At 44.9% G+C, this 21,268-nt stretch overlaps 1 protein-coding gene across 12 annotated transcripts in view; it reads left to right on the forward strand.

Annotated features, from left to right (window-relative positions):
• The window catches only part of RBFOX1 (RNA binding fox-1 homolog 1), a 2,051,181-nt gene that overhangs the window by 175,990 nt on the left and 1,853,923 nt on the right, over positions 1-21,268 (forward strand). The window contains exon 3 of one of the 12 annotated variants that reach the window (XM_035722269.1): positions 11,790-11,828. The exons of the other annotated variants lie outside the window; for them this stretch is intronic. Coding sequence (XP_035578162.1) covers positions 11,790-11,828 — 39 coding nt within the window. The remainder of the gene's footprint in view (positions 1-11,789; positions 11,829-21,268) is intronic. 12 annotated transcript variants of the gene reach the window in all.

Below are 21,268 nucleotides of genomic sequence, written 5' to 3' on the forward strand. Positions count from 1 at the left end.
GTGGTATCGTTGATTCTTTAGTTGAGCTCTTTTCTTGCCCAATTTATTCTAAGTGGCTAGAAGAAGCCGGTTGGCACTTTCAACACTCTTTTGGAAATCTAAGATGCAACACAGTTTATCCAGGACGTTTTCTGTTTTCTACATTACTGCAGTGTTGTCAAAGTTTCTTCTGCTACATATCCAGGAATCCCTTTTTCTTCAGCTTCCAATATTGTTTTCTTTTACCCTCACCAACTGTTACCTTGAGGCCTGTCACACAGTCCTCAAATGAATGGCACGTGTTTTAGTTTTGATTCAATAGCATCCCACTTTTAGGAACCAGCTTTTGTTACTTATCTGTGACTATATAACAAATCACCCCAAATTTAACAGCGCAAGAAAATGATGACTTTACTGTGTTTGTGAATTCTGTGGGTTGGGAATTTGGACAGGCCATTTCTTGTCTCTGCCCCAAATTGTGTGGGGCCTCAGACAGGGAGACTCAGATGGCTGGGATGACTGATACAGCTTGAGACTGGCAACACTAACTGGATACTTCTTCACTAACATGCTTGGTGTCTGGGTTGGGTTGGCCCAAAGGCTGGGTTTGGCTAGGATTTGAGAACTGAGTGCCTCCATGGGACTTACCTATGTGGCGAGAAGCCCAAGCCACATGACGGCTGGATTTTGAAAGGAACTATGTCAACAGGGAGTGCACAGAGAGTGAACTACCCAAGACACTCGGGCAGAGGCTATCTGTCCTTCCACGATCTGGCTTCAGAAGTCACAAGCATCACTTGGGCCATACGGTGTTAGTTGAAGGAAGTCATGAGCCCACCTCATGATGGGAGGAGTGTCTGATAATTTAGGATCAGGTTTTTAAAACCTCCATAACAAGCAGGCCTTGGAAAAAAATTTAGGACTCTGTTTCATCCTTACCCAAGATGAGTAGAGAAGTTTTCAGTATTTCTCTTCTCTCTCTTAGATTTCTGTAATGTTTTATTCAACTGGATCTTCTTCTCCCACAGAGAAAGACCATTATTTCCCTCTTTATTCTCCACACATCCAATTTTCAACAACTTAGGCAGTCCTTCAGTATTCACTTATATTGTCTTCATAAATTCTCGTGATGGGATGATGGAAAGATGGTAGTGTGGCCATGATAATGGTCAAGAAGAGAGAGATTGGGGGGCACCTGGGTGGCTCAGCCATTGGGCATCTGCCTTCAGCTCAGGTCATGATCCCAGGATCTTGGGATCGAGCCCCACATCAGGCTCCCTGCTTGGTGGGAAGCCTGCTTCTCCCTTTCCCACTCCCCCTGCTTGTGTTTCCTCTCTTTCTGTGTCTGTAAAATAAAAAAAAATATTAAAAAAAATAGATTGGGTGAAGGTTGCTTGGCCAGAGAGCCCTGGTCTTGAGAAATAAGTTCTTGAAATAAAGGATGTTGGTCTTGGAATATAATTAACCTTTTATTGTGTCCCTCAAGTTAGGGAAGACAATTCATAGCATTGATCCAAGGCGTCCAGTGTTTTTATTAGGTATTGTTTTGAATAAATTGAAACTGAGTTTTTGTTTCCTTTTATGTTATGAATACCATAGTAATACATGCACATGATGAAAAAAATTAGAAAATATGGGAAAACATAAAAGAATAAATAATCAAAAGAAAGCTAATGTTAATGTGGCATAGTTTATTCTTTGTGTTAAAATGAGATTATTCTATGTACACCAAAAGTTTTTAAAAAAAATTTACAGTGCATTAAGTCTGTTTCTCCATGTCATTAAATATAACACTGGAGCATTATTTCTGAAGGCTGAATAATATTTCAGCATTATGTTGGATCGTTTGGCTCGTGTAGGATGAGCCCCACTTTATTGTCACACTTTGCACCTTTCATGGGTCATGTTTATTTTTGGAAACAGAGTTGAAAGGTTGTGCTGTAGAGGTTGAAATAGATTTATTCTGTGTAGTCCTTTAGGGTGGCACCAAGACATTGGTAAGGACGATAGTCATGATAACAATGACATTGGTGACTAACATCCTTTATTTACTGCACCTACCCAATTGTTAAAAACCTACATATCATCTTTGCTTTGTTACTCTTTGTCACTTGCCACACACAGGCACCAAGACCTGTCCATTCAGTGTCCTAAATTTTTCTTGAATCTGCCCATTTTCTTTCCTTTTCCCATTGGCACCTCTCTTCTCTTGATTAGTTTAGTAGATGCTAGCTGTGGAACTGTCTTCCAGCTGGAGTATTCCTTCTAAAGTGCAGCCCTGGTCATGTCACTCCAGTGGCTAAATCTCATTATCTTTGGAATAACATCCAAACCCCTTCTTGGGTCCCATAAAGCCCTGCCTCACTCCTACTTCCCTTCTGTTCTCCAGCAGTTATGAACTTCTCTGGTCTTTGGCATAACCGTGTCTCCAGGATTTTATCTTAGTCAGCTTGGACTTCTCTAACAGAACATCATAGGCTGTGCAGCATAAACAACAGACATTTACTTCTCATAGTTCTGAAGGCTGGAAGCCCAAGATCAAGGCACAGCTGATCTGGTGCCTGGTGAGAGCTCTCTTCAAGATGTTGACCTTCTTGCTGTGCCCTCACGTGGTGAAGAGATATATCATCTCTTTCATCTCTTACTTTAAGAGCACTAATCCCATTCACAACGGCTCTGCTTTCATCACCTAACCATCTGCCAAAAGTCCCACCTCCTCAGACCATTCACAAGGGCTCTGCTTTCATCACCTAACCATCTGCCAAAGGTCCCACCTCCTCAGACCATTCACAAGGGCTCTGCTTTCATCACCTAACCATCTGCCAAAGGTCCCATCTCCTCAGAACATCACTTTGGGGATTAGGGCTTCCATATATGAATTTGGGAGGCACACATTCAGTCCTTAGAAGCCTTGTGTCAACTCTTCCCTCTGCCTGGAGCACTCTCTCCTTCCCCAGGTTATCTCAGTTCAGGTATTGCTTCCTCTAATAAGTCTTCCTGGATCACCCTCCAACCTCACTCTAAGTCTGGGTTAGGTTCCCTGCTAGTGCTCGGTCTGACTATTGTAGGGTTCCCTTCCTAGCACTTACTTTAGTTGTTAGAAAATTTCACCATCTCACTGGATTTTGAGCTCTGTAAGAATAGGGCTCCTTCTCTCTTCCCATCAAATCTTAGCCCAGTGCCCTGCACATAGTATGCCCTTGTTAATTACATGACTAAATGAAACCCGTGGCTGTTGCTTCTTGGTCAAGCCCACTCACAAGATGACAAATCTGACCTACTTACAAGAACCAGCTCTAAAACCCTCCCATATTTGCTTTCTGGGGGTTAGAAAATTGTCTTCTAGGCAGAAAAATGCCTTAAAAACAGAATAGGCAAGTGCTTGTGTAAATCATTAATAAATGTGTTTACTATTTTTATTTGCATTAGATATCAAATTAAATATTGCATTAAGTGAGTTAAATATTAATATTGCATTAAATATATATTACATTTTAAAAATTAAGTACCGTATACTCTTCCTTGGAGTGGTATTATGAAAGCTTTAGTACAATCAGCCCAGCCTGTGCTGTGTGTAGTTTTCTTCCACATCACTGATAATTTAAGAGCCCACAGGAATAAGGGAACAGGTGAGTGGCCGTGAGGGTCTGCAGATGGGTGGTGTGGCCAGGAGGGCAGGGCAGCACAGCACAGTGAAAAGTGATGTCTGATGGTAGGAGGAGAGAGGGAAGAAAAGGAGTGGAATATGTAATTTATCATGTACTTTTATTTGCCATACATTGTCCTAAGCAATGTACATGAATTATCTATTATCTCATTTAGTTCTTATTAGGGACAAATGAAATAGGTACAGTTAGCATGATACCTCACACAGGTGGAAACAGTTTCAAAGGGTTAGGAGACACCCAAGGCCTCATGGCTTTGGTAGGGCTATCATAGGCAGTATGACGTTTTTGACTATGATCCTCTACTGCTTCTTGAAGGAGGTGCTTTGAAGTTGGCATGGATCAAAATAGACACATGGGTTTTAAGGAATTTCAAATTTGGCTATCTTTATTCCTAACAACAAAGGAACATGGTAGAATTTAGACATATCCACCCACCCATCCATCCACTCATTGGCTCATGTTACTGGCATTATCAAGCTCCCAGTGGGTACTAGGAGTGGCCAGGTCTGGGAATATAGTGAACAAGGCAGGTATAAACACTATGCTAATAGATCCCATAGTCTGGTTATAAAAATCACGACCACCTGGCTTTTAATATCCCAGGTTCTTTCCCTTCCACGAAGATGTTTCCGTACTCTGAACTCTACCCATTTCCCCTGTAGTGTATGCCATATTTTGTCTCTGAAGAGCTAGGAAGGGCATGATGCTGACTGTGCCCTGATCTCTGAATGACTTGCTTAGAGATTCCTCATCAACATTTTTTCCTGATGACTGGTTCCCCACATGCTAGGCAATAATGTCCTATGATCTGTTGTGCCTCAGTGCTCAGAGGCCACATGCATGCATTGCAGTCTTGGCCAGATACAACTCTTGTCTTCTGTGCTAAGGGCCTTATCTGCATTCCTGACCACCTGCTACCTGTTCCGCCTGCATGGCAAATACAGCTTACCTGTTCAGGTGGCTCCCAAGGCTTTATCACATCTCCATGCAGTAGATTCTGACAGAGAGAAAGAAAACAGCACTTTGCCAGACCAACTAGTAAGGTCTCTCAGATCCCCAAATTCATACTTGGGTTCCAGCTTCTCATCTGAATCCCACATGGACAGGTTTCATTATTTTTTTGGCCACTCATTTAGGATGTCTCATGGACATCTCAAATGTCACATGTCTATCAAACACTTTCTTAATCTCTACCTGTACCCCCTCCATTCCCCACCCTGATCTTCCCCAGATCAATAATGGGCATCACTTTCCACCAGAAATGGAAGTCAGGAAATCAGGGATAATGATATTTCCCTGACCCCTTGACCCCCAACATAAACACCCTCTGTGACACACCAACATGTCCCCTTGATTGTATCTCCACAATATTCTTGACTCTCTTTTTTCTATCTCCACTGTTGTAATTCATACTTCCATGACCTTTTGCAGGAACCATAAGAGCTTCCTAACTGGTAAGCTATTTCTACTCTTGCTCTGTCCGAACCATTCTCCATATACCTCCGTCCCTCCCTGCTTTCATGTCCAGTGATTTCCCCCTTGAACTTGGAAAAACTCCAGGCTCCTGATTACCATGGATTCCAAGGCCCATTTGATACTCTACCCACCTGACCCTCCAGCCCCACCTTTAACACCTTTCAGCCTGCTCTGTCCCCGCAACTGGAATGCAGGTGCCAGGGTTCTGGAGCTGCTGCACACTGACCCAGTATTACCAGTTCAGTGAGCAAAGTGTGGGGAAACAGGAGGCCCACAGGAAACAGTGGTAGGGAGTGAGTGAATGACTGAGGCACCCAGATGATGGGACAGGTAGTGATTCCTTCCACGCTGGGGACCGCACACTGGGGGATATAAAAGTTGGGGGGGGGCAATTTTGATCTTGTGATCCCTGTGTCCATGCTATGGTAGACACAGAACTCCTCCTTTGAAGAAGGACTTGTGGCCCAGCTGTGAACGGTGTGGGCAGATGACATCCTTCAACTGTTGAGGCCTCAGTCCCACCTCAGCTCTTGAGCTGCCCTGCTCTTCTCAGGTTGGTCCCAGCCAATGACTGCAGGACTGTCTACTAGGGTCTGGCCATTTCTGTGTGACACGGGCCTCCTATAATGGGCAGCCTGGGCTCTTGAGTCCCCAGTGAGCTGCCAGACACTGTTAGATGTGCAGGCATGTCTGGCAGCTCCCCTGCCCAATCTTGCTGGCTCCCTTTTTCTTTCACAGCTCCATCAGCATTCTGCTGCTGCTGTGAAAAATTATCACAAACCGGGTGCCTTAAAACAGCAGAAATTTATCTCCCTTCAGTCCTGGAGGAACAAGTTCAAGATGTTGCCAGGGCTGTGCTCCCTCCCAAGGGTCTAGAAGAGGATCTTTCCTTGCCTCTCCCAGCTTCTGTTGGCCCCTGGCATTCCTTGGCTTGTGGCCATGTCCCTCCAGCCTCTGCCTCTGTCTTTGTGGCTTTTCCCCACCCTCTGTCTGTGTCTCTCATGTTCTAAGGACACTGTCTTTGCTTTTAGGGCCCACCCAAATCCAGTATGACCTTGTATTACCCTGATGATATCTGCAAAGACCTTTTTCCCTAATAAGGTCATATGTACAAGTTTTGGGGGATTAGGAGGAATGGAACATACCTTTTTGGGGGAATACTATTCAATTCCCCACTCAAATGTTATTCCCCAGTAAATCTTCCGTGTACCTGACTCCACCTCAGTGTCTGTTTTCTGGAAGACCCAGCTGACATGCTGCTTTTCCTCATGTGGAGTGTTGTATTCCTTGCCTCTCTGTTACGATATTCCATTTCTGCATACATACTTGAGTTTTGTCTTCCTGAGTTACTTGGAAACTACCTGAGGGCAAGTGTGTGTCCTTCTGCACAATGCTGAGTATGATCTTACATTTATATGATAGAATCAGTGGGCAGGAGAGGTCTTGGAATCAGAATCTCAGACAAAGCAGGTATGAATCCCAGCTCATCGAGTACAGAGGCCCTGAGAACTTTACTATTTTGTTTTCATAATGTGTGAAGCCATAATAATAATAATAATAATAATAATAATAATAAAATTACCATCTTTTTGGGGGTCTTTTTATGAGGACTTAATCTTTCAGTGGGGCAGAGTTTACTGCTGTCTCATCTACACCATTATAACCCTTTCTGTCTCTTAAAGGGCTGTATATCTCCCTTGAAAAAGGAGGGGCACCACTGAAAAAGAGCACATGGAGAAGTATTTGGAGCTCTGCAAGGCTCAGGGTGTGCATGGGAGTCCTGGACCATCCACAGTCTTTGGGCAGCTGTGTTAGTGGAAGGTTCCTTTCAGATGGTGATGGGACATGATCACCTGGACTCATCCTGTCATGATCTCCCTCCAACGGCTAGAATGTTGTATAGGCATTGGTTTGGCAGATTCCTTTGGAAATCAGAGAATGAAAACTCTTCATCCTTTCACTCCTGCTAGAGTAATCCTAATCCTCCCTAAGGCAAGGAGGAGGCCTCTGACTGATGAAAAGTCTTATGTAAGGAAGGGCACAACTGAAAAGCACAGAGATTAATCCAAGTTCTCATCTCATTGCAGGAGCAAAGTGCTTCACCTGCTTGGACTTCACTTAGCATTTATGATTATTATCATTGCTTGATCTCCCAATGTTACTGTGCTTGTCAGGGTGGGGCAAGGGGACACATTCAGTGTCAAGGTTGAAATTCCCACGAAATGGATGACAAGGAAAAGAAGGTCTGCAGAAATACTGTTTCTCCTCTTTTCTCCACTGGGGAAAGGGATGTTGAGGCTACAGGCAAGCCAGGTAGTTTCTGAGGGGCTCCTGCAGTTTTGCATTCTTGGTGTGCTTTCCAGGAGATTGCAGACTGGAGGGGAAAAGGGAAAGCCGACCTAGAGGAGACTTAACCCTGTCTTGGTCTACCTGCTTGCAAAGTTATGCGAACAGAGATTGGATTCAGCTTTTAAGAGTGTATGTAGTAGTAACATCTGAGTTTCCATAGAGTGTGCTGGTAGGGTAATTCAGGAGTGCAGCTAGGACACAGGATCCTGTTCTGAACTCTTGTTCGCCTCTCTTCTCTGTTTCCTTCTCTTCCTCTCTTCTCCCTTCCCCTTAAGGCAACTCAAGTTCCCAGACATGGAGAGGAGAAGGGGTGGGTGAGGAGACCAGGGGAGGCCTGCAGGGAGGAAAGGTGCCTAACTATTGTACTGGGCACTGTTCAGAATTGGAACTTCAGGCCCCACAGCTCCTACAGAAAACCAGCTAGGCTCTGATGAAAGTTTCATGCGGTTTTCTCGTCCCTTTAAAGCCTGTTGGGACATTTTTGGCAGAGGAGAAAGGGGTAGGGTTCGTCTTAATCCTTCTCTGTCCCATATTTCTGATTTAAGTGGACCCAAGCCTTGCAATTATCTCAAAAATAGCCCTGATAGCCATGGTACGTTTGGTGGGTTTCCTTGGCGGCATCTAATGAAACAGCCCGGCAAGGAAGAGATAGCCTGTTGGCAGGGTGGATAGATGGCCCTGTGTCTGTTAATCTCACATTTCATCTTGGTTTAAGCAGTCTCTGAGCTCATTAATTGTCTTTCTGAGAAGGACCAGGCATTTATCTTTAAGAGCCATCTAGCTTCAGTGAGTTCATCCAGCCTAAAGAGAAGGGAAGGGACAGACTGGAGCTATCCACTTAATTTTACTGAACAAGAAATAGATTGTTAGACAGGGTGACAGCTCTTGATCTGTTTTGCCTGATTGCCCGCCAGACAGGTGGTGCCAAGTGCTGCCCCCACCAGTGGTGCATGAGTGTGCCACCTCCCTGTGCCATCACAGCAGTAACGATCACTGATCTTTCCCTGACACTGGTGGACTTCTGTCCATGCCCACGTCATATGAACAAACATAAAAGAAACACCTAGAGCTGCCCAATGCACACAGAGGACCTGTCTGTTTTAAACAAACCAGATACACAGTAATTCAAATTTTACCAGAAGGATGGGCCCCATTTATACATTGCAATTTTTTTTTTTAACCATCAGGTTCCTCTGGTGAATTTAAAATTTTGAATGTCAATGGGTATGGGGATAGTTAAATTATGGTGCACTCATAGTATGGAATTGTATGCAGCTGTTAAAAAAGGAAGAGATGGCTCCACATCAGGGGTTCTTTCCACATCTCAAAGGTCCCTCAGGGAACCTGTGGCACCCCCTACAACAAAGATTATCCAGTCCAAATTTTCAACAGTGCTGAAATTGAGAAACCCAACTCTATATGAACTATCTGGAAAAGATATTCACGCTCTGTTGGTAAGACAATAAAAAGCAAGTACATAGGTCAATATCTACAGCCCTGATCCATTTTTTAAAGTTATATTTTTGTGTGTATGTATGCATATATGGGCAAGTATGTTTGTACATGTGTAGGAAGAGAAGAACACATGTCAAAATGCCATCCATGATTATCTTTTCAGGGGTGACTTTGGAGAGTGGTAAGGACTTCATTTATAATACAGAAAAGAGTGGTGGGGAAAACAATATTGATTTTGATTTATATAAATTCAGTTGACACCCTACCTTCCCAGGATCACACATGCTGCAAAATGGATTTTCACAGGGCGGGACATTGACATAAAGCACATACATAGCTTTTCAAAGGACTGTTAGATGAAGTTCATCTAGATGAATGCTGTAAATGAGTTTTTTTATGGGAGACTCTTTCTTTTCATTGCCCTGTGTCTGCCATTAGTTACAGTTGAGCTTGGCAATACTGGGATTTGATTTCTTAAACAAAATAAAATGAAATGCTTCATACGGGGCATAAACGGATCCAAGTGGTTAAAGATGCATAAAAAGTCTTTAAAACCACTTCATGGCATACCAAGATGACCAACACCCTGAAAACAACTGCCACAGAATATTCATTTTGACCAAATTGTCCTGCCGGTTTCCTTGCTTTCAGCCAAATTGTTTTCAGCAGCACAGAGATGTGTCCAGAAGCCTTTGAAGAGTCTATTATTATGCAATTATTATGCAGTAACCAGACCAGGGACAAGAGTGCAGTCTAAGAGACACAGCTGCAGTGGATCAGCTGGGATTGAATGTAGGGGTAATCGAGGGCAGGCACCCAGGCTGCAGGCTCAGTGGACTGGGAGAGCCCTGAGATGAAGGAGGTGCAGCTGGTGGCAAGAGGAGAGCTTGGCTTGGGTCCTGTGGAGTTGAAATGTCACTGGTACTTGGAGAGAGGAGAGGACAGTCAGTTTGTGGGGTCTGGAGTGCAGGAGAACAGTCAGGACTAGGTGCAGACACTCAGGGGTCTTAAAGGAGGTGGGAACTGGGGTCCCAGGGAGATAGATAGTAAATGGTCCCAAGGCAGGGTAAGATGCATGCAGAGGATGCTGGTGTTCCTGGAACAGGCACAGGAAGAGGAGCCCATGAGAAAGGACTCTGGGAAAAGTCAGAAAGGGGACAAGACAGCACCTTAAGGGAGTGGAGAGTTACTGCAGAGGGCTTCTGCCAAGTTGAGAAGGTAGAAGGAGCTGTGGTTGTCCAATAAGGCTGACTAGGTGGGCAGGGGCTCCAGGCGCAGAGGAGCAAATGAGAGGGCAGGAAGGAGTGTCACACACTCTTCTTCAGGGCTGTAGCCTAACTTGTATTTTGTGGTCCCCTAATTAGTATCTGCTTCTCCCCCAGACCCTAAGTGCCATTGGGGGCCTTGTCCTTTGTGCTCCTTATAGTGTCTCCTGTGTTGAGCACAAGTCCTGGAGGGTGCATGGAAAGAAGCAAAGAGAACAGAGCTTTATTGTTTGTAAAGAGGCTGAGGGAGCAAGGAAAAGAAGGTGAGCTTTGAATACATTTCTGGGCCCAGAGAAGGAGCTTGTTAGGCACTGAACCCTGCTTGGGACAGCCAGTGCCCAGGGGCTTATCCTCAGTTGGGCAGAGTCTGGGAAAGGGATTTTCTTGTTTCTGTCTTGGGTTCTGAGGTGCTGGTAGAGTCCACAGGCATATGATGAAAGGCTTGATCTGAGCTTCAGGCAGGGAAAAGGGGAGCTTTTATTTTATTTCATTTTTAAGATTTTATTTGATAGAGACATGGCGAGAGAGGGAACACAAGCAGGGGGAGTGGGAGAGGGAGAAGCAGGCTTCCCGCTGAGCAGGGAGCCTGATGCGGGGCTCGATCCCAGGATCCTGAGATCATGACCTGAGCCGAAGGCAGACACTTGACTGAGTCACCCAGGTGCCCCAAGGGGAGATTTTGGTACGTTCTCTCCCTTTGGGTGGGAAACCATCCTGGCCTGGAGGGTGATATCCTGGGCACAGGGGCAGGCTGGCCTTGAAATTTGCATTTCAGAAAGTGTCTCTGCAACTCACCTTTTCCCTTCCAATTTAGCCAGGGCCCTTCCTGTGTTGGGAACTGGCTCAGCATTCCGAGGACAGGTTGGGGAGGGGGGGGGAAGCTTGTGCATGGATTAGGCGACTCCCCTGGGGCTACTTGGGGTAGTTGAGCTGAGTAGGGTGTGGCTTTTTTGGTACTTTGAAGAGATACTTTGATTCTTCCTGTGGCTTCCTGATTTGCTTAGAAAAACACCCAAATTTGTATGTTAACCTTCAAGGCCAGATGAGATCTGGTCCCTGCCTGCCTCTCTGATGTCTGACTACTCCCAGCTACTTCAGCCTTCCTGTTGGCTGGCTGTCTTCCATTTGTGCCTGCCCGAGGGCCTTTGTACCTGCTGTCCCTGCATTGAAAATACCTACCCCAGATACGTCTGGCTCCTTCTTGTCATTCAGCTCTCAATACCCACTACCTCCGACCCCCCAGTCTACAGTAGCACCCCTCACTCTTTCCCCCATAACCCATTTTATCATCTTTGGACTTACCACTGTCAGATATGATCTTCATCTATTAGTTATTATCTTCCTTATTTGCTATGTTCTCCCTCTTCTCTTTCCCACCCCATGGCAGGAACTTGCCTTGCTGTTTATTGTTATAAATGCAGAGCCTATAACAACACCTGGCATGTGTTAGGCACTCAACGTACATTTTTGGATTGAATAAATCAAATATTTCTTTCCAAAGAATGTAGTTATTTTGTCTAAGAGAAAAACATATAGGAAAAGCAATTGTTGCAATGTGAAATTCAACATTTCTTGTCTTTGTATTTTTTTAATGCAGGATTTACTGTCCCTGCCATACGACCTGGTTGAGGGTCAAGTAAGTACTCATTTTGTCCTGATTTAGGATTTTTGTTAAGTCTGGTGAAAATGAAGGAGGTAAAGTCTCATGCACTCTATTACTGTGCAAACCCAGTCCAGCCTTGTAGGGGTGCGGCTAAGGAGCAGGGTGAGCATTGCCAGAGTGATAGTTTTCTTAAGCTCCCCTCCCAGTTGGAGGGGCTCCTGGGCATAACTGGAACATACGTACCATCAGGCATAGCACTCCAGTCCTGTGCCCAAGGCAGACATCTATAATCAACCATAGCACAATTCAACCCTCACCCAGAGCAGTCTCTACCAATGGATCAGGGAAGGCTGGTGACATAGAACCTACTTGGCCCTGTTGATGTATGAGCTCTAGAAATCAGTTTTGCCAGGGTGTAGGTGGGTAAGTGATTAGATGGCCTCTTACTAGAAGCGATGAAAGTGGTTGTGAGGATGGAAGCCATACGCTTGCTTCTGTGTCATCATTGAGCTTTGAAGGTGGAGGAAGGAAGCCCCATCTGCTGGCATCACACATTTTTATTAGCGTCAGAGCCACCGGAGCTTGGCCATGTAAGAATATAATTGAACCAAACGGATCTATACCTTGGGGCAATGCATTTTTTTCATTGATTCTGACTCTACATTATTATTGTTGCTTAATGAGCTAATGTAACTTCTAATGAAGCCACATGGCCCTTGGATAGTTGAAGTAAGGTTTTATTTCCCTCATGACACTGTATCCTCTCTTCAATTAAAACCTGGGAAAGAAAATTAATACAAATGTAAGAATTTTTTTCTTCCTAAGATTAGTATCAAGATAGCGGCTTTTTATTACACATGTAAATGCGTGATGGGACTGGCGAGGTGCATGGGCGGCCTGGGGTTGGTGTAATTGGTGAAGGAGGCTGAATCTATGGTCTCTGTTGTTTGAGTGGTGATTAGAGCATGCTTCGTGCTCCCCTGTTCTTTCTCCTCCTGCCAGTGTCACTGCCCATTGGAGACCCCTCCCTAGGCTCCTGCTGTTGGCTGCCAGTTATGGGTAGAAGAATTTGAATAATTATAAGTAATTTACTGAGGCAAAATACACATAACATAAAAGTAACCATTTTAACATGAACAATTCAGTGGCATTTAGTATGTTCACAATGTTGTCAGCCGTTGCCTCTAAGCATTTTTATCACCCAAAGGTAATTACGTTAGCAGTCACTCCCTGTTCTCCCCTCTCCCAGCCCCTGACGACCACCAATCTGCTTTCTGTCTGTGGATTTGCCTGTTCTGAATATTTCACGTGAATGGAATCATACAGTATGTGGTCTTTAGTGATTGGTTTCTCTCACTAAGCATAATGTTTACAAGATTCATCCACACTGTAGTATGTATCAGTACTTCATTCCTTTTATGGCTGAATAACATTCTATTGTATGGATATGCCACATGTGTTTATCCACTCATCTGGTGGTGGGTATTTTGGCTATTGTGAATAGTGCTGCTGTGAACATGCATGTACAAATATTTGAACACCTGTTTTTAATTATTTTGGATAGATACCTAGGAGTAGAATTGCAGGGTCATAGAGTAATTCTGTGTTTAACTTTTCGAAGAACCGCCAAACTCTTTCCTTCTTTTAACGAGGAAACTGAATCTCAGCAAGGTCACTCCAGTGTTGGCTGGGATTTGAAGCCTAGCAGGCTGGCTCCAGGGCCCATGTTTTCAACTACCATGCTGTCCTGCATTTGGGGGTGTCATATCTGGTTAGTATATTTTAGTCTGCACAGTACTGGGGAAAGCAAGTGTGGAAAGGACAGAGGATGACAGGCAGGCTCCTCTCACCTCAGGGGACCAGATGTATCATTCCTGGCCAACCAGTGGGCTTCCTGGTCTCTGATTTACCCTCCTTTTCCATTGGGCATCTTGATTTCTAAACTTTGGAAAGTCTGTGCGATTGCTGGATCATTTGATTGAGTTGGTTTGTAGATAGGTTGGTTGACGGAGTTATTCAATTTTTCTCTCTGTGTGTCTCTCTATATGTATGTATATAAAAATCAGGACGGACCATGTCACCTTGACAAAATAATATCAATTCGTTGGGCATTTGCTGTGATCTGTACAGTAACACTTTATGCCTAAATCTCCATGGCATGTAGGCAGACTAGGTCTCATCATCCCTCTTTCTACCATGCAGGGCAGAAGCCCAGAGAAATGAGGTAACTTGCCCCCAGTCACACAGCTTATAACTGGCAGAGCTGGGATTTGAACCTCCATCTGTGCCTCTCTGCAGCCTGGATTCTTCCTTATGTGTTTGCTGGTTTCCTTAGATTCCCCAGGGTGTCACATTTTCCACACTGGTGCAGTGATTGTGTTTTTTTTTTTTTTTAATCTCATTACAGTTCTGGTTTTCCCGGACCCACACAGCCCCCAGAGCATTTTGGGGTGCTCCGAAGTTCTTCGCTGGTCGTGAGAAAATGGGAATTCCTACTGGGGCATTGGCATTTCATTGCTCTCTTCCTAGTGGTTTACTAACCAGCATGTAGCAAAACAGATTGTCTGGTGTTTATGGTCAAGGTGGTGGTGCTAGTTTTGTTTTGTTTTGTTTTTTAACTGACTCTGCATCCTTGCCTTCTCAGTACTTCAGTGACTGCGGTGTGAGGTCCAAATCTGCTGTGTGGAGTTGCTCATCCTTCTTCCCCTCAGAGGGATGCTCCACAAAACTGGACAGGGAAGGTGGAGGTCTCTAGCTTCTCTGGCAGCTCAGAAAGCTTGAGACTCATCCTTCTAAGGTGAGAGGGTGATAAAGGTGGCATAGGTAGGTAGGTCCCACCCATAGGGAGTCCATGGCTCCTCAGGCACCAAGCAGTTAAATGCTCTGCCTGGAAAGTAACTTCCTAGAGCCTCACTTCCTTCCCCAGGTCCCCCTCTCCTGAGGGTGATAAAGCATGAGGGGGAGCGGGGGCATATTTACACCTGCTCCATGCACTAGCTTCAGTGGCAGTAATTTTCTGACCTTTTAAAATGGATAAATCTCCTTGGCAGTGGCGTATTTCTAAAGCTTAGCTCAGAGTGGGGGCCGAGGCACTGACACTGACACTGAGGCACCAACAACGGGCAAGTTGGAGACATGGCCAGACCAAGGAGAAGATTGATTAGCCCTGAGGGGATCTGTTCTAGAAACCTGCCACGCCCATGGTGGTTTGGGTGGCAAAGTATGTTTTTGGCCAGAGTGTGAGTCCTTGTGTCACCTCCCAGATGGATGAAAGCGGCAGGCTGTTTTTCAGATTGCAGTGGATTTATTCCTTTGATCACCTGCCTTCGTCTGTCTCCTCTGTGGGCTCTGATGGATGCTCTGTTCTCATGTCTCCGTTATTCGCTGTCACAGGGAACACGGGATAAGAATCTTATTATCACTGGCTGCTTAACTCCCTTCTAGCATCACCAGGGAGCATAATAACTGCGTGGTTGGCCGTTCCCTTTCTTTTATCCTCCTTTCCTTTCTCCTCCCTCCTGAGCTTCCAACCAAGAGGTGTAGGAGAGCCTGAGAGAAGGGTATGGCATTTCTCAGACACCTGCTGTGTGCTGGTGTACCCCCACAAGAAAGGTGGTTGTTAAACCCCTTTGTGCATGGAGAGCCTCACGCTCAGAGAGGCAAATAACCATCCCAGGTCACCCAGCTCACTGAGTACAGGACAAGGATTAAAATCTAGGCCTAACTAACCATGGGGTATTTTCTCTCTTTCTAATGCTGTCTCCAGAACTGGGAGTGGCGGTGTGAACGCTCAGATGAGTCCCTTCCCAATACCTAGGCTCTTTACTTCTCATGATGGTGCCTGTGCTCCCTGTCTGGACTGGGTCTCACCTCCTTCCATCAGCTGTTTGTAAATTCACAGCACCCTCTCTGTTAGAGAGGCTGGGACTGGCTTTCCAGGGATCGTTTCCTAACAGAAGGAATGCTCTTTTCTGCCCAGCAAGTGTCACTTCATAATTACCAGTGTAATTAGAGCAGGATTTACCATCTGAGCCTCTGTGGAAGCTGCAAGGCTGCCTTTATAGGTCGCTCTGGCTTAGAAGGGTGTATGACTACCTGAGGAACCCATGGTGTCCTTAGGGCTCCAGCAGACCCACAGGGAGTTACCTCTCAGACTATCCAGGTAGATCTAGAGGCTTCCCATGGTTCCAAGAATAACACCCAAACACCCTGGCAGGAGCTGGCTCCCAGGCACCTTTCTGACCAGGCCTTTGCCAGCCCCCTGCTCCTTGAGGCTCTCAGATCCAGTGCCCTTTCTTTAGGAGCTTCTGATGACTGACCAAAGTATCAGCATCTTTCCTGCCCCAAACATGTTCTTTTCTGTTGTATCTTAACTTCTTTATGGCACTTACCACTATCTGAAATAATATTCTTCTTCTCATGTTCATTTTCTTGACTTCCTCTTACTAAAATATAAGCTCCTCAAGAACCATCTTTGCTTACTGGTCTTCACATGTCCTGCTGAATGAAAATCTGAGACCTTAGCTGATACCTTCTTACTCTTGTTACACTCAATTATATTCCATTGTTTTTCACCACTCCTCTGTTTTTACTTACTTTGTCTACTTATCCTTTTTTCCCTTTGTGTGTGGAGGAAGCCTGTAAAATTCCTAATAAGAAGCACCTTATCTTTGTATTCCACTGGATCTCCAGTGCCTGGTATGGAGTAGATTCTCAGTGCACATTGTATGGGTGGGTGGTGGGTTTGGGATGGATTGGATGGGGTGGGTGGGTGAATGGTTGGAATGACAGACGGATGAATGGGTGGGTGAGTGGGTGAGTGGGCTTGGGGATGGATGGATGAGTGGGTGGATGGAACAATGGGATAGATGAATGAATGAATGGGGTGGGTGGGTGAGTAGATGGATTGATGGTTGGATAAATGGGCAAGTCTCACTGAATTTTCCTGAGGTAGCCCTTGGACACTTGTAGTAGTGTGCTCCATCTTACAAACTTTTTTTGGATGGTTTGGTTAGGGTCTCCCAGAACGACTATATTTCTGTCCATTTCTGGAAACTTGTCGGAGTTTGTGCTTTATGTATTTTGAGCCCCTGTCATATGACTCACAAAGGCTATTTATTGAGTGGTATTGGTTATGGATTGAAACTTTCATGGATATAAATGGCCATGTTGAGCTTTGTTAATGCTCTCTGCCTTGGGCTTTTTTGAAATCAGTGTTGCGCTCTCTCTCTCTGGTTCCCATGGGCCTGGACACATCCTTTCGTTGTTACTCTTCTTTGATTTCTCTTTGTTGGAGGTATCTCTTGGAGGTAGACTATGGATATATCTTGTTTATTCACCCAGTCTGAGAATCTTAGCCTTTTAATAGTGGAATTCAGTGTATTTGTCATAATATATATGTTTGATCAGCTGTCATTTAAAAAATTCCTTAAGAACTTTTCTTGCTGTTGCAATTATTTTCTCTCTTCTTGGCTCTGCAGATTGTTTGATTTGCTTTTATCTTACCTGCTGTTTTGGAAGGTAGGCATCCTGTTATTAATTCTACATATGGTTGCCCTTCACTTCATTGAAAAGGATGCTGTAACCCTTGTTTCACTGTCAAAGTCGAGAATGAAATGGCATCTTTGAATTCCATCCATGCAAGATGAGGAAATTGAGCTCACCTGCACTTTGCATTTCCCTGCACCTTCTTCAGTCTTCACAGCCTTTGGCACCATAATGGAGACCTTCAGAGCCAGCTTAATGTCCTTAAGTTTTAATTTTGACATCGTCATAGTAATGGGTAGTGCTTGTGGATGGGGTTGTAGATTAACAGGCACTATGATAAGCACCAGGTACAGAATTTCTCACCTAATCTTGAAAACCCAAGGAAGAACTGTCCTTTGCCTTCACTTTTAGATGGTGAAAGTGAGTCTTTGGGGTTTTGTAACTTGCCTGAGGTCACATATTTGAGTAGGTGGCAGAGCCATTAGTATGTGGAACTGATTCTAGCTCTTAACTACGGCTGTTTTGTTCACTGTCAGAAATGACTGCTGCCAGCCGTAGGTGGCTTTGGAAATGTATTTACACCCAGCAGTTCATCCGGGCTCTTACCTGCTGTTTCCACCCACAGTGCTCCCTTCTTGAATTAGATTTATGTTACTGACCCCAGACTTCTAGACCAGTACCACCCACATTTTGGTGTGTCAGGAGAACCCGTGGGGGTGCTTGTTAAAATGCAGAATCTGATTCAGGAAGTCTGGAGTGAGGCCTGAGATCCTGCATTTCTTATAAGCTCCAAGGTGATGCTGATGCTCTAGTCTCAATACCTTTCTGTGATAGAAAGATTGTGGATTACTCCAGAACCTAGTCACTCTGTCTGCTTAATTGGCCTTGTTTTTATTGGTGCTCTAGTTGACTACTCTTTAATGCAGTAGTTAAGCAAATGGACCCTGAAGATGACTGCCTTGATTCAAATCCCAGCCCTGCTACTGTCTCACTGGGATAACAATACCTATCTCACTGGATTATTTAAGCAAAATGAGATAACGAATTGTTTAGAACAGTGTCTGGCACATGCTGAGGGCAGGATTCATGCTTGGTATTGTTATTGGCTCCACTGAGGATTTGCTACCTTCCTCCCTGCTCTCCCAGCTCTTTTCTCAGCCTTTGGGATTTCTGCAGACCCAGTCTTTAACGTCCAGGTTCTTCCTGTTTCCTCTACATGAATCCTTTCCTCAAGATGGCTGGAGTCTCACCTCTTCCATGCAGCCCTCCTAGTTAACCTTTCTTTGTCTAATCCTCCCAGCCAGTCTTATAAAAATTTCTGCCTCTCCACCTAGCTGCAAGAGTACATATTGAACTTTTGTAACTGATAATTTTGTGTATGTCGATTTGAAAAAATATACTTTGCTTGGCTATTTGAGACTGGGAGCAAGACCCCTGGGGAGATTTTGAGTAAAAACAGAGTGCTGCTGTTGAGCTACCTGGGGGACTAATCTTCCCGAGTGGGTTGTACAAGCTTAGATTCAAAAGAGAATTGGTTAGGATAATAGGGGTTTAGAGGCCACTGGGTGGGGAGAGCAATGGAAGAAGAGAGAAGACACGAAGCGGCTGTCATCTGGAAGAAAACTTTGGAGAAGGATCAGGGATTTTTGAAGGAAATTGTCAGGAAGTTCTGTATCATTATGTACAACATTTTCCTCTGTCCCATCAACCTCCAAACTGTTCAGCAAAATGTCCATTTACTGTTAGTGTTTTGTGGGATTGGCTCAGTTTTGGAGGATGGTGATGAAGTGCCAGGTATGGTCTCATGGTGGGTATGGTAGGGGTCTGGTTGATGTGTTGGCAGTTCATCTACACTGAGGTGGGGCTCAGATGTTAGTATTTTTGAAAATTTTCCAGGTGATGTCAATATACAGCCAAGGTTGGGGACTCCCAACTGTGTGTGCCTCACATTCATTGAATAGGGTGTTTATGGTGTTAAGATCCCAGAGCCACTTTTTAAGAAGGTGGTGGTCATGTTACGATGGTCATGTAAGTTTGGGGAAAAAAAGCCAATTGGGTTTCTTCACTACAGGGTTTATCAGCACCTTTAATATGCTGATAATAATATGTTTTAACCATACAACCTTTTTGAGGAATCTCTCTTAACATGATGTGGGTACTTGATACCTACTTTTCATCTGCGGTCCCTAGAGTCAATTTCCACTAAAAAGTTCCACTAGATACCTTTACGTTGGTGGATTTGATGATGATGATGATGATGGGTACTGGTGAAGGAGATAGTGATTTTGATTATGATCTTCTCATGACCAAGCAAAGACTCAAAGGACTAGGAAGGAAATACTCAGCCCCCCTCCTGGGGACAGGCTGTCTTCCCTACCAGGTGGCCCAGACTGTCATTTCCAATTTGGGAAACGGTCTTACTTTGCATAAGTGATTGAAGTAATTGCACTGGCTGTTTCTCTTAATCTACAAGATTCTGAGTAGGGATGGGACAGCTAATGGGGTTAGTTCTGATTTTCTCTAGATTGTTTCTGATGCACAGTCACTGTCTTTTCTGGTCACCCCATTTGCAAGCTCCATATCAGGGAGCCATAGCACATGTTATCCAACCTCTTACCACCTCTGATGGGATTGTGTGTCAGGATGGATTCCTGATGGTTCCCTCTCTTGTGGATGCCTCACGTTTTCTGATTGCAGAAGAGTCTTCCTAGAGACCTGTACAATGATGTGTCATGTCACTGAAGGGCATTTCTGGCTCAGGTACTCTTGTCTTTCCCCAGCCATTTAGTGTGACTCTTTTTTGCCAGCTCAGGCAGACAGGATGTGATGGAGGGCTCACCTCACCCAACCTCAAATGTGCTTCTCCTTGCATCTCACTGCACATCGCGGTGGCCAGCCTAGGCTACCCACTTTTAGGTGACCATTCTTTCTGTTTGTTTGTTTTTTGCTTCAACTCAGTAGGAAGAGAACAAGGAATGCATAACCCATAGAACTGAAATTCTGCATCCCCCACCTCCCTTGGAGGAGCAGGTGACAGAAGAGGCGGCCAAACATTCCTGATTCCACAGCCAAATGTTACCCGCTACCTGGGGGCTCAGCTTGGTAGAGTAAATTTCAGAGCCTTGGCATGTTTTCATCCCAATTTAGGTTAGACTAGCAAAGGGAGTTTGATTTCTAAAAGTGGGGCAGTATCCACACTATCCGATCTGAGCAGACAGAGGGTGGAGTGGGCCAACAGAGAGAGGGAAGCCTTAGCATATGTGGGGTTGTGTGTTCCTGGTGGCCAAACTCCTGGTGTGCCTTTCGGTAATGGGTAATAAGTGTGCAGTTATTTAATTTGGAGTCAGAGCGGCAGCATTATCGATTACTTGGAACATCTGAAGCTCTAGAGAAAACCCCTTGCATGAAGAAGTATGTCTGTAGCAAATCATCGAGCATTTAAAGTTAAACAGACACATACAACATACGTGAAGTAATTCTCATTGGTATTATGACTGCAGGATTAGAGGTGCTAGTCAACTCTGAGATGCCAGTCCCAGATTCAGGTGTGCAGAAGGAAGGGTGGATGGAGCACATCTGCTTCTCTCCAGATTGACTTTCTGCTCTTCTCTAACCTGCACTTGCCTTGGGAGGCTTTCCTCTGTAGACCATAGCACCAGGCACCCTTGTCTACTGGCTTCTGGTTGGGTTTGGGCAATAGGGAGTCACAGCAGGTTATAGGAAAAGGGAGGAGAGGGCAAGGCATTTGTAGACCCTGCTTCCTCCTGTGGGCTGCTGCATTCCTAGACTAGGATCTCAGGCAACCCTCTCTATTTTCAGGTTCAGAGATGGTGGCAGAACCTGGAGTCCCACTGTTACTAGCCCCAGAGCACGGTATTATCTTTTGTGGGTCTCCTATCCCCTACCCACACCTTTATAAATAGTCCCTTTATTAAATTCCTCTCAAATTATCCTAATTTGAGTGTGCCATCTCTTCCTTCCTGGGA

This window comes from Zalophus californianus, chromosome 10 (assembly GCF_009762305.2).
Source record: "Zalophus californianus isolate mZalCal1 chromosome 10, mZalCal1.pri.v2, whole genome shotgun sequence".
Lineage (NCBI taxonomy): Eukaryota > Metazoa > Chordata > Mammalia > Carnivora > Otariidae > Zalophus > Zalophus californianus.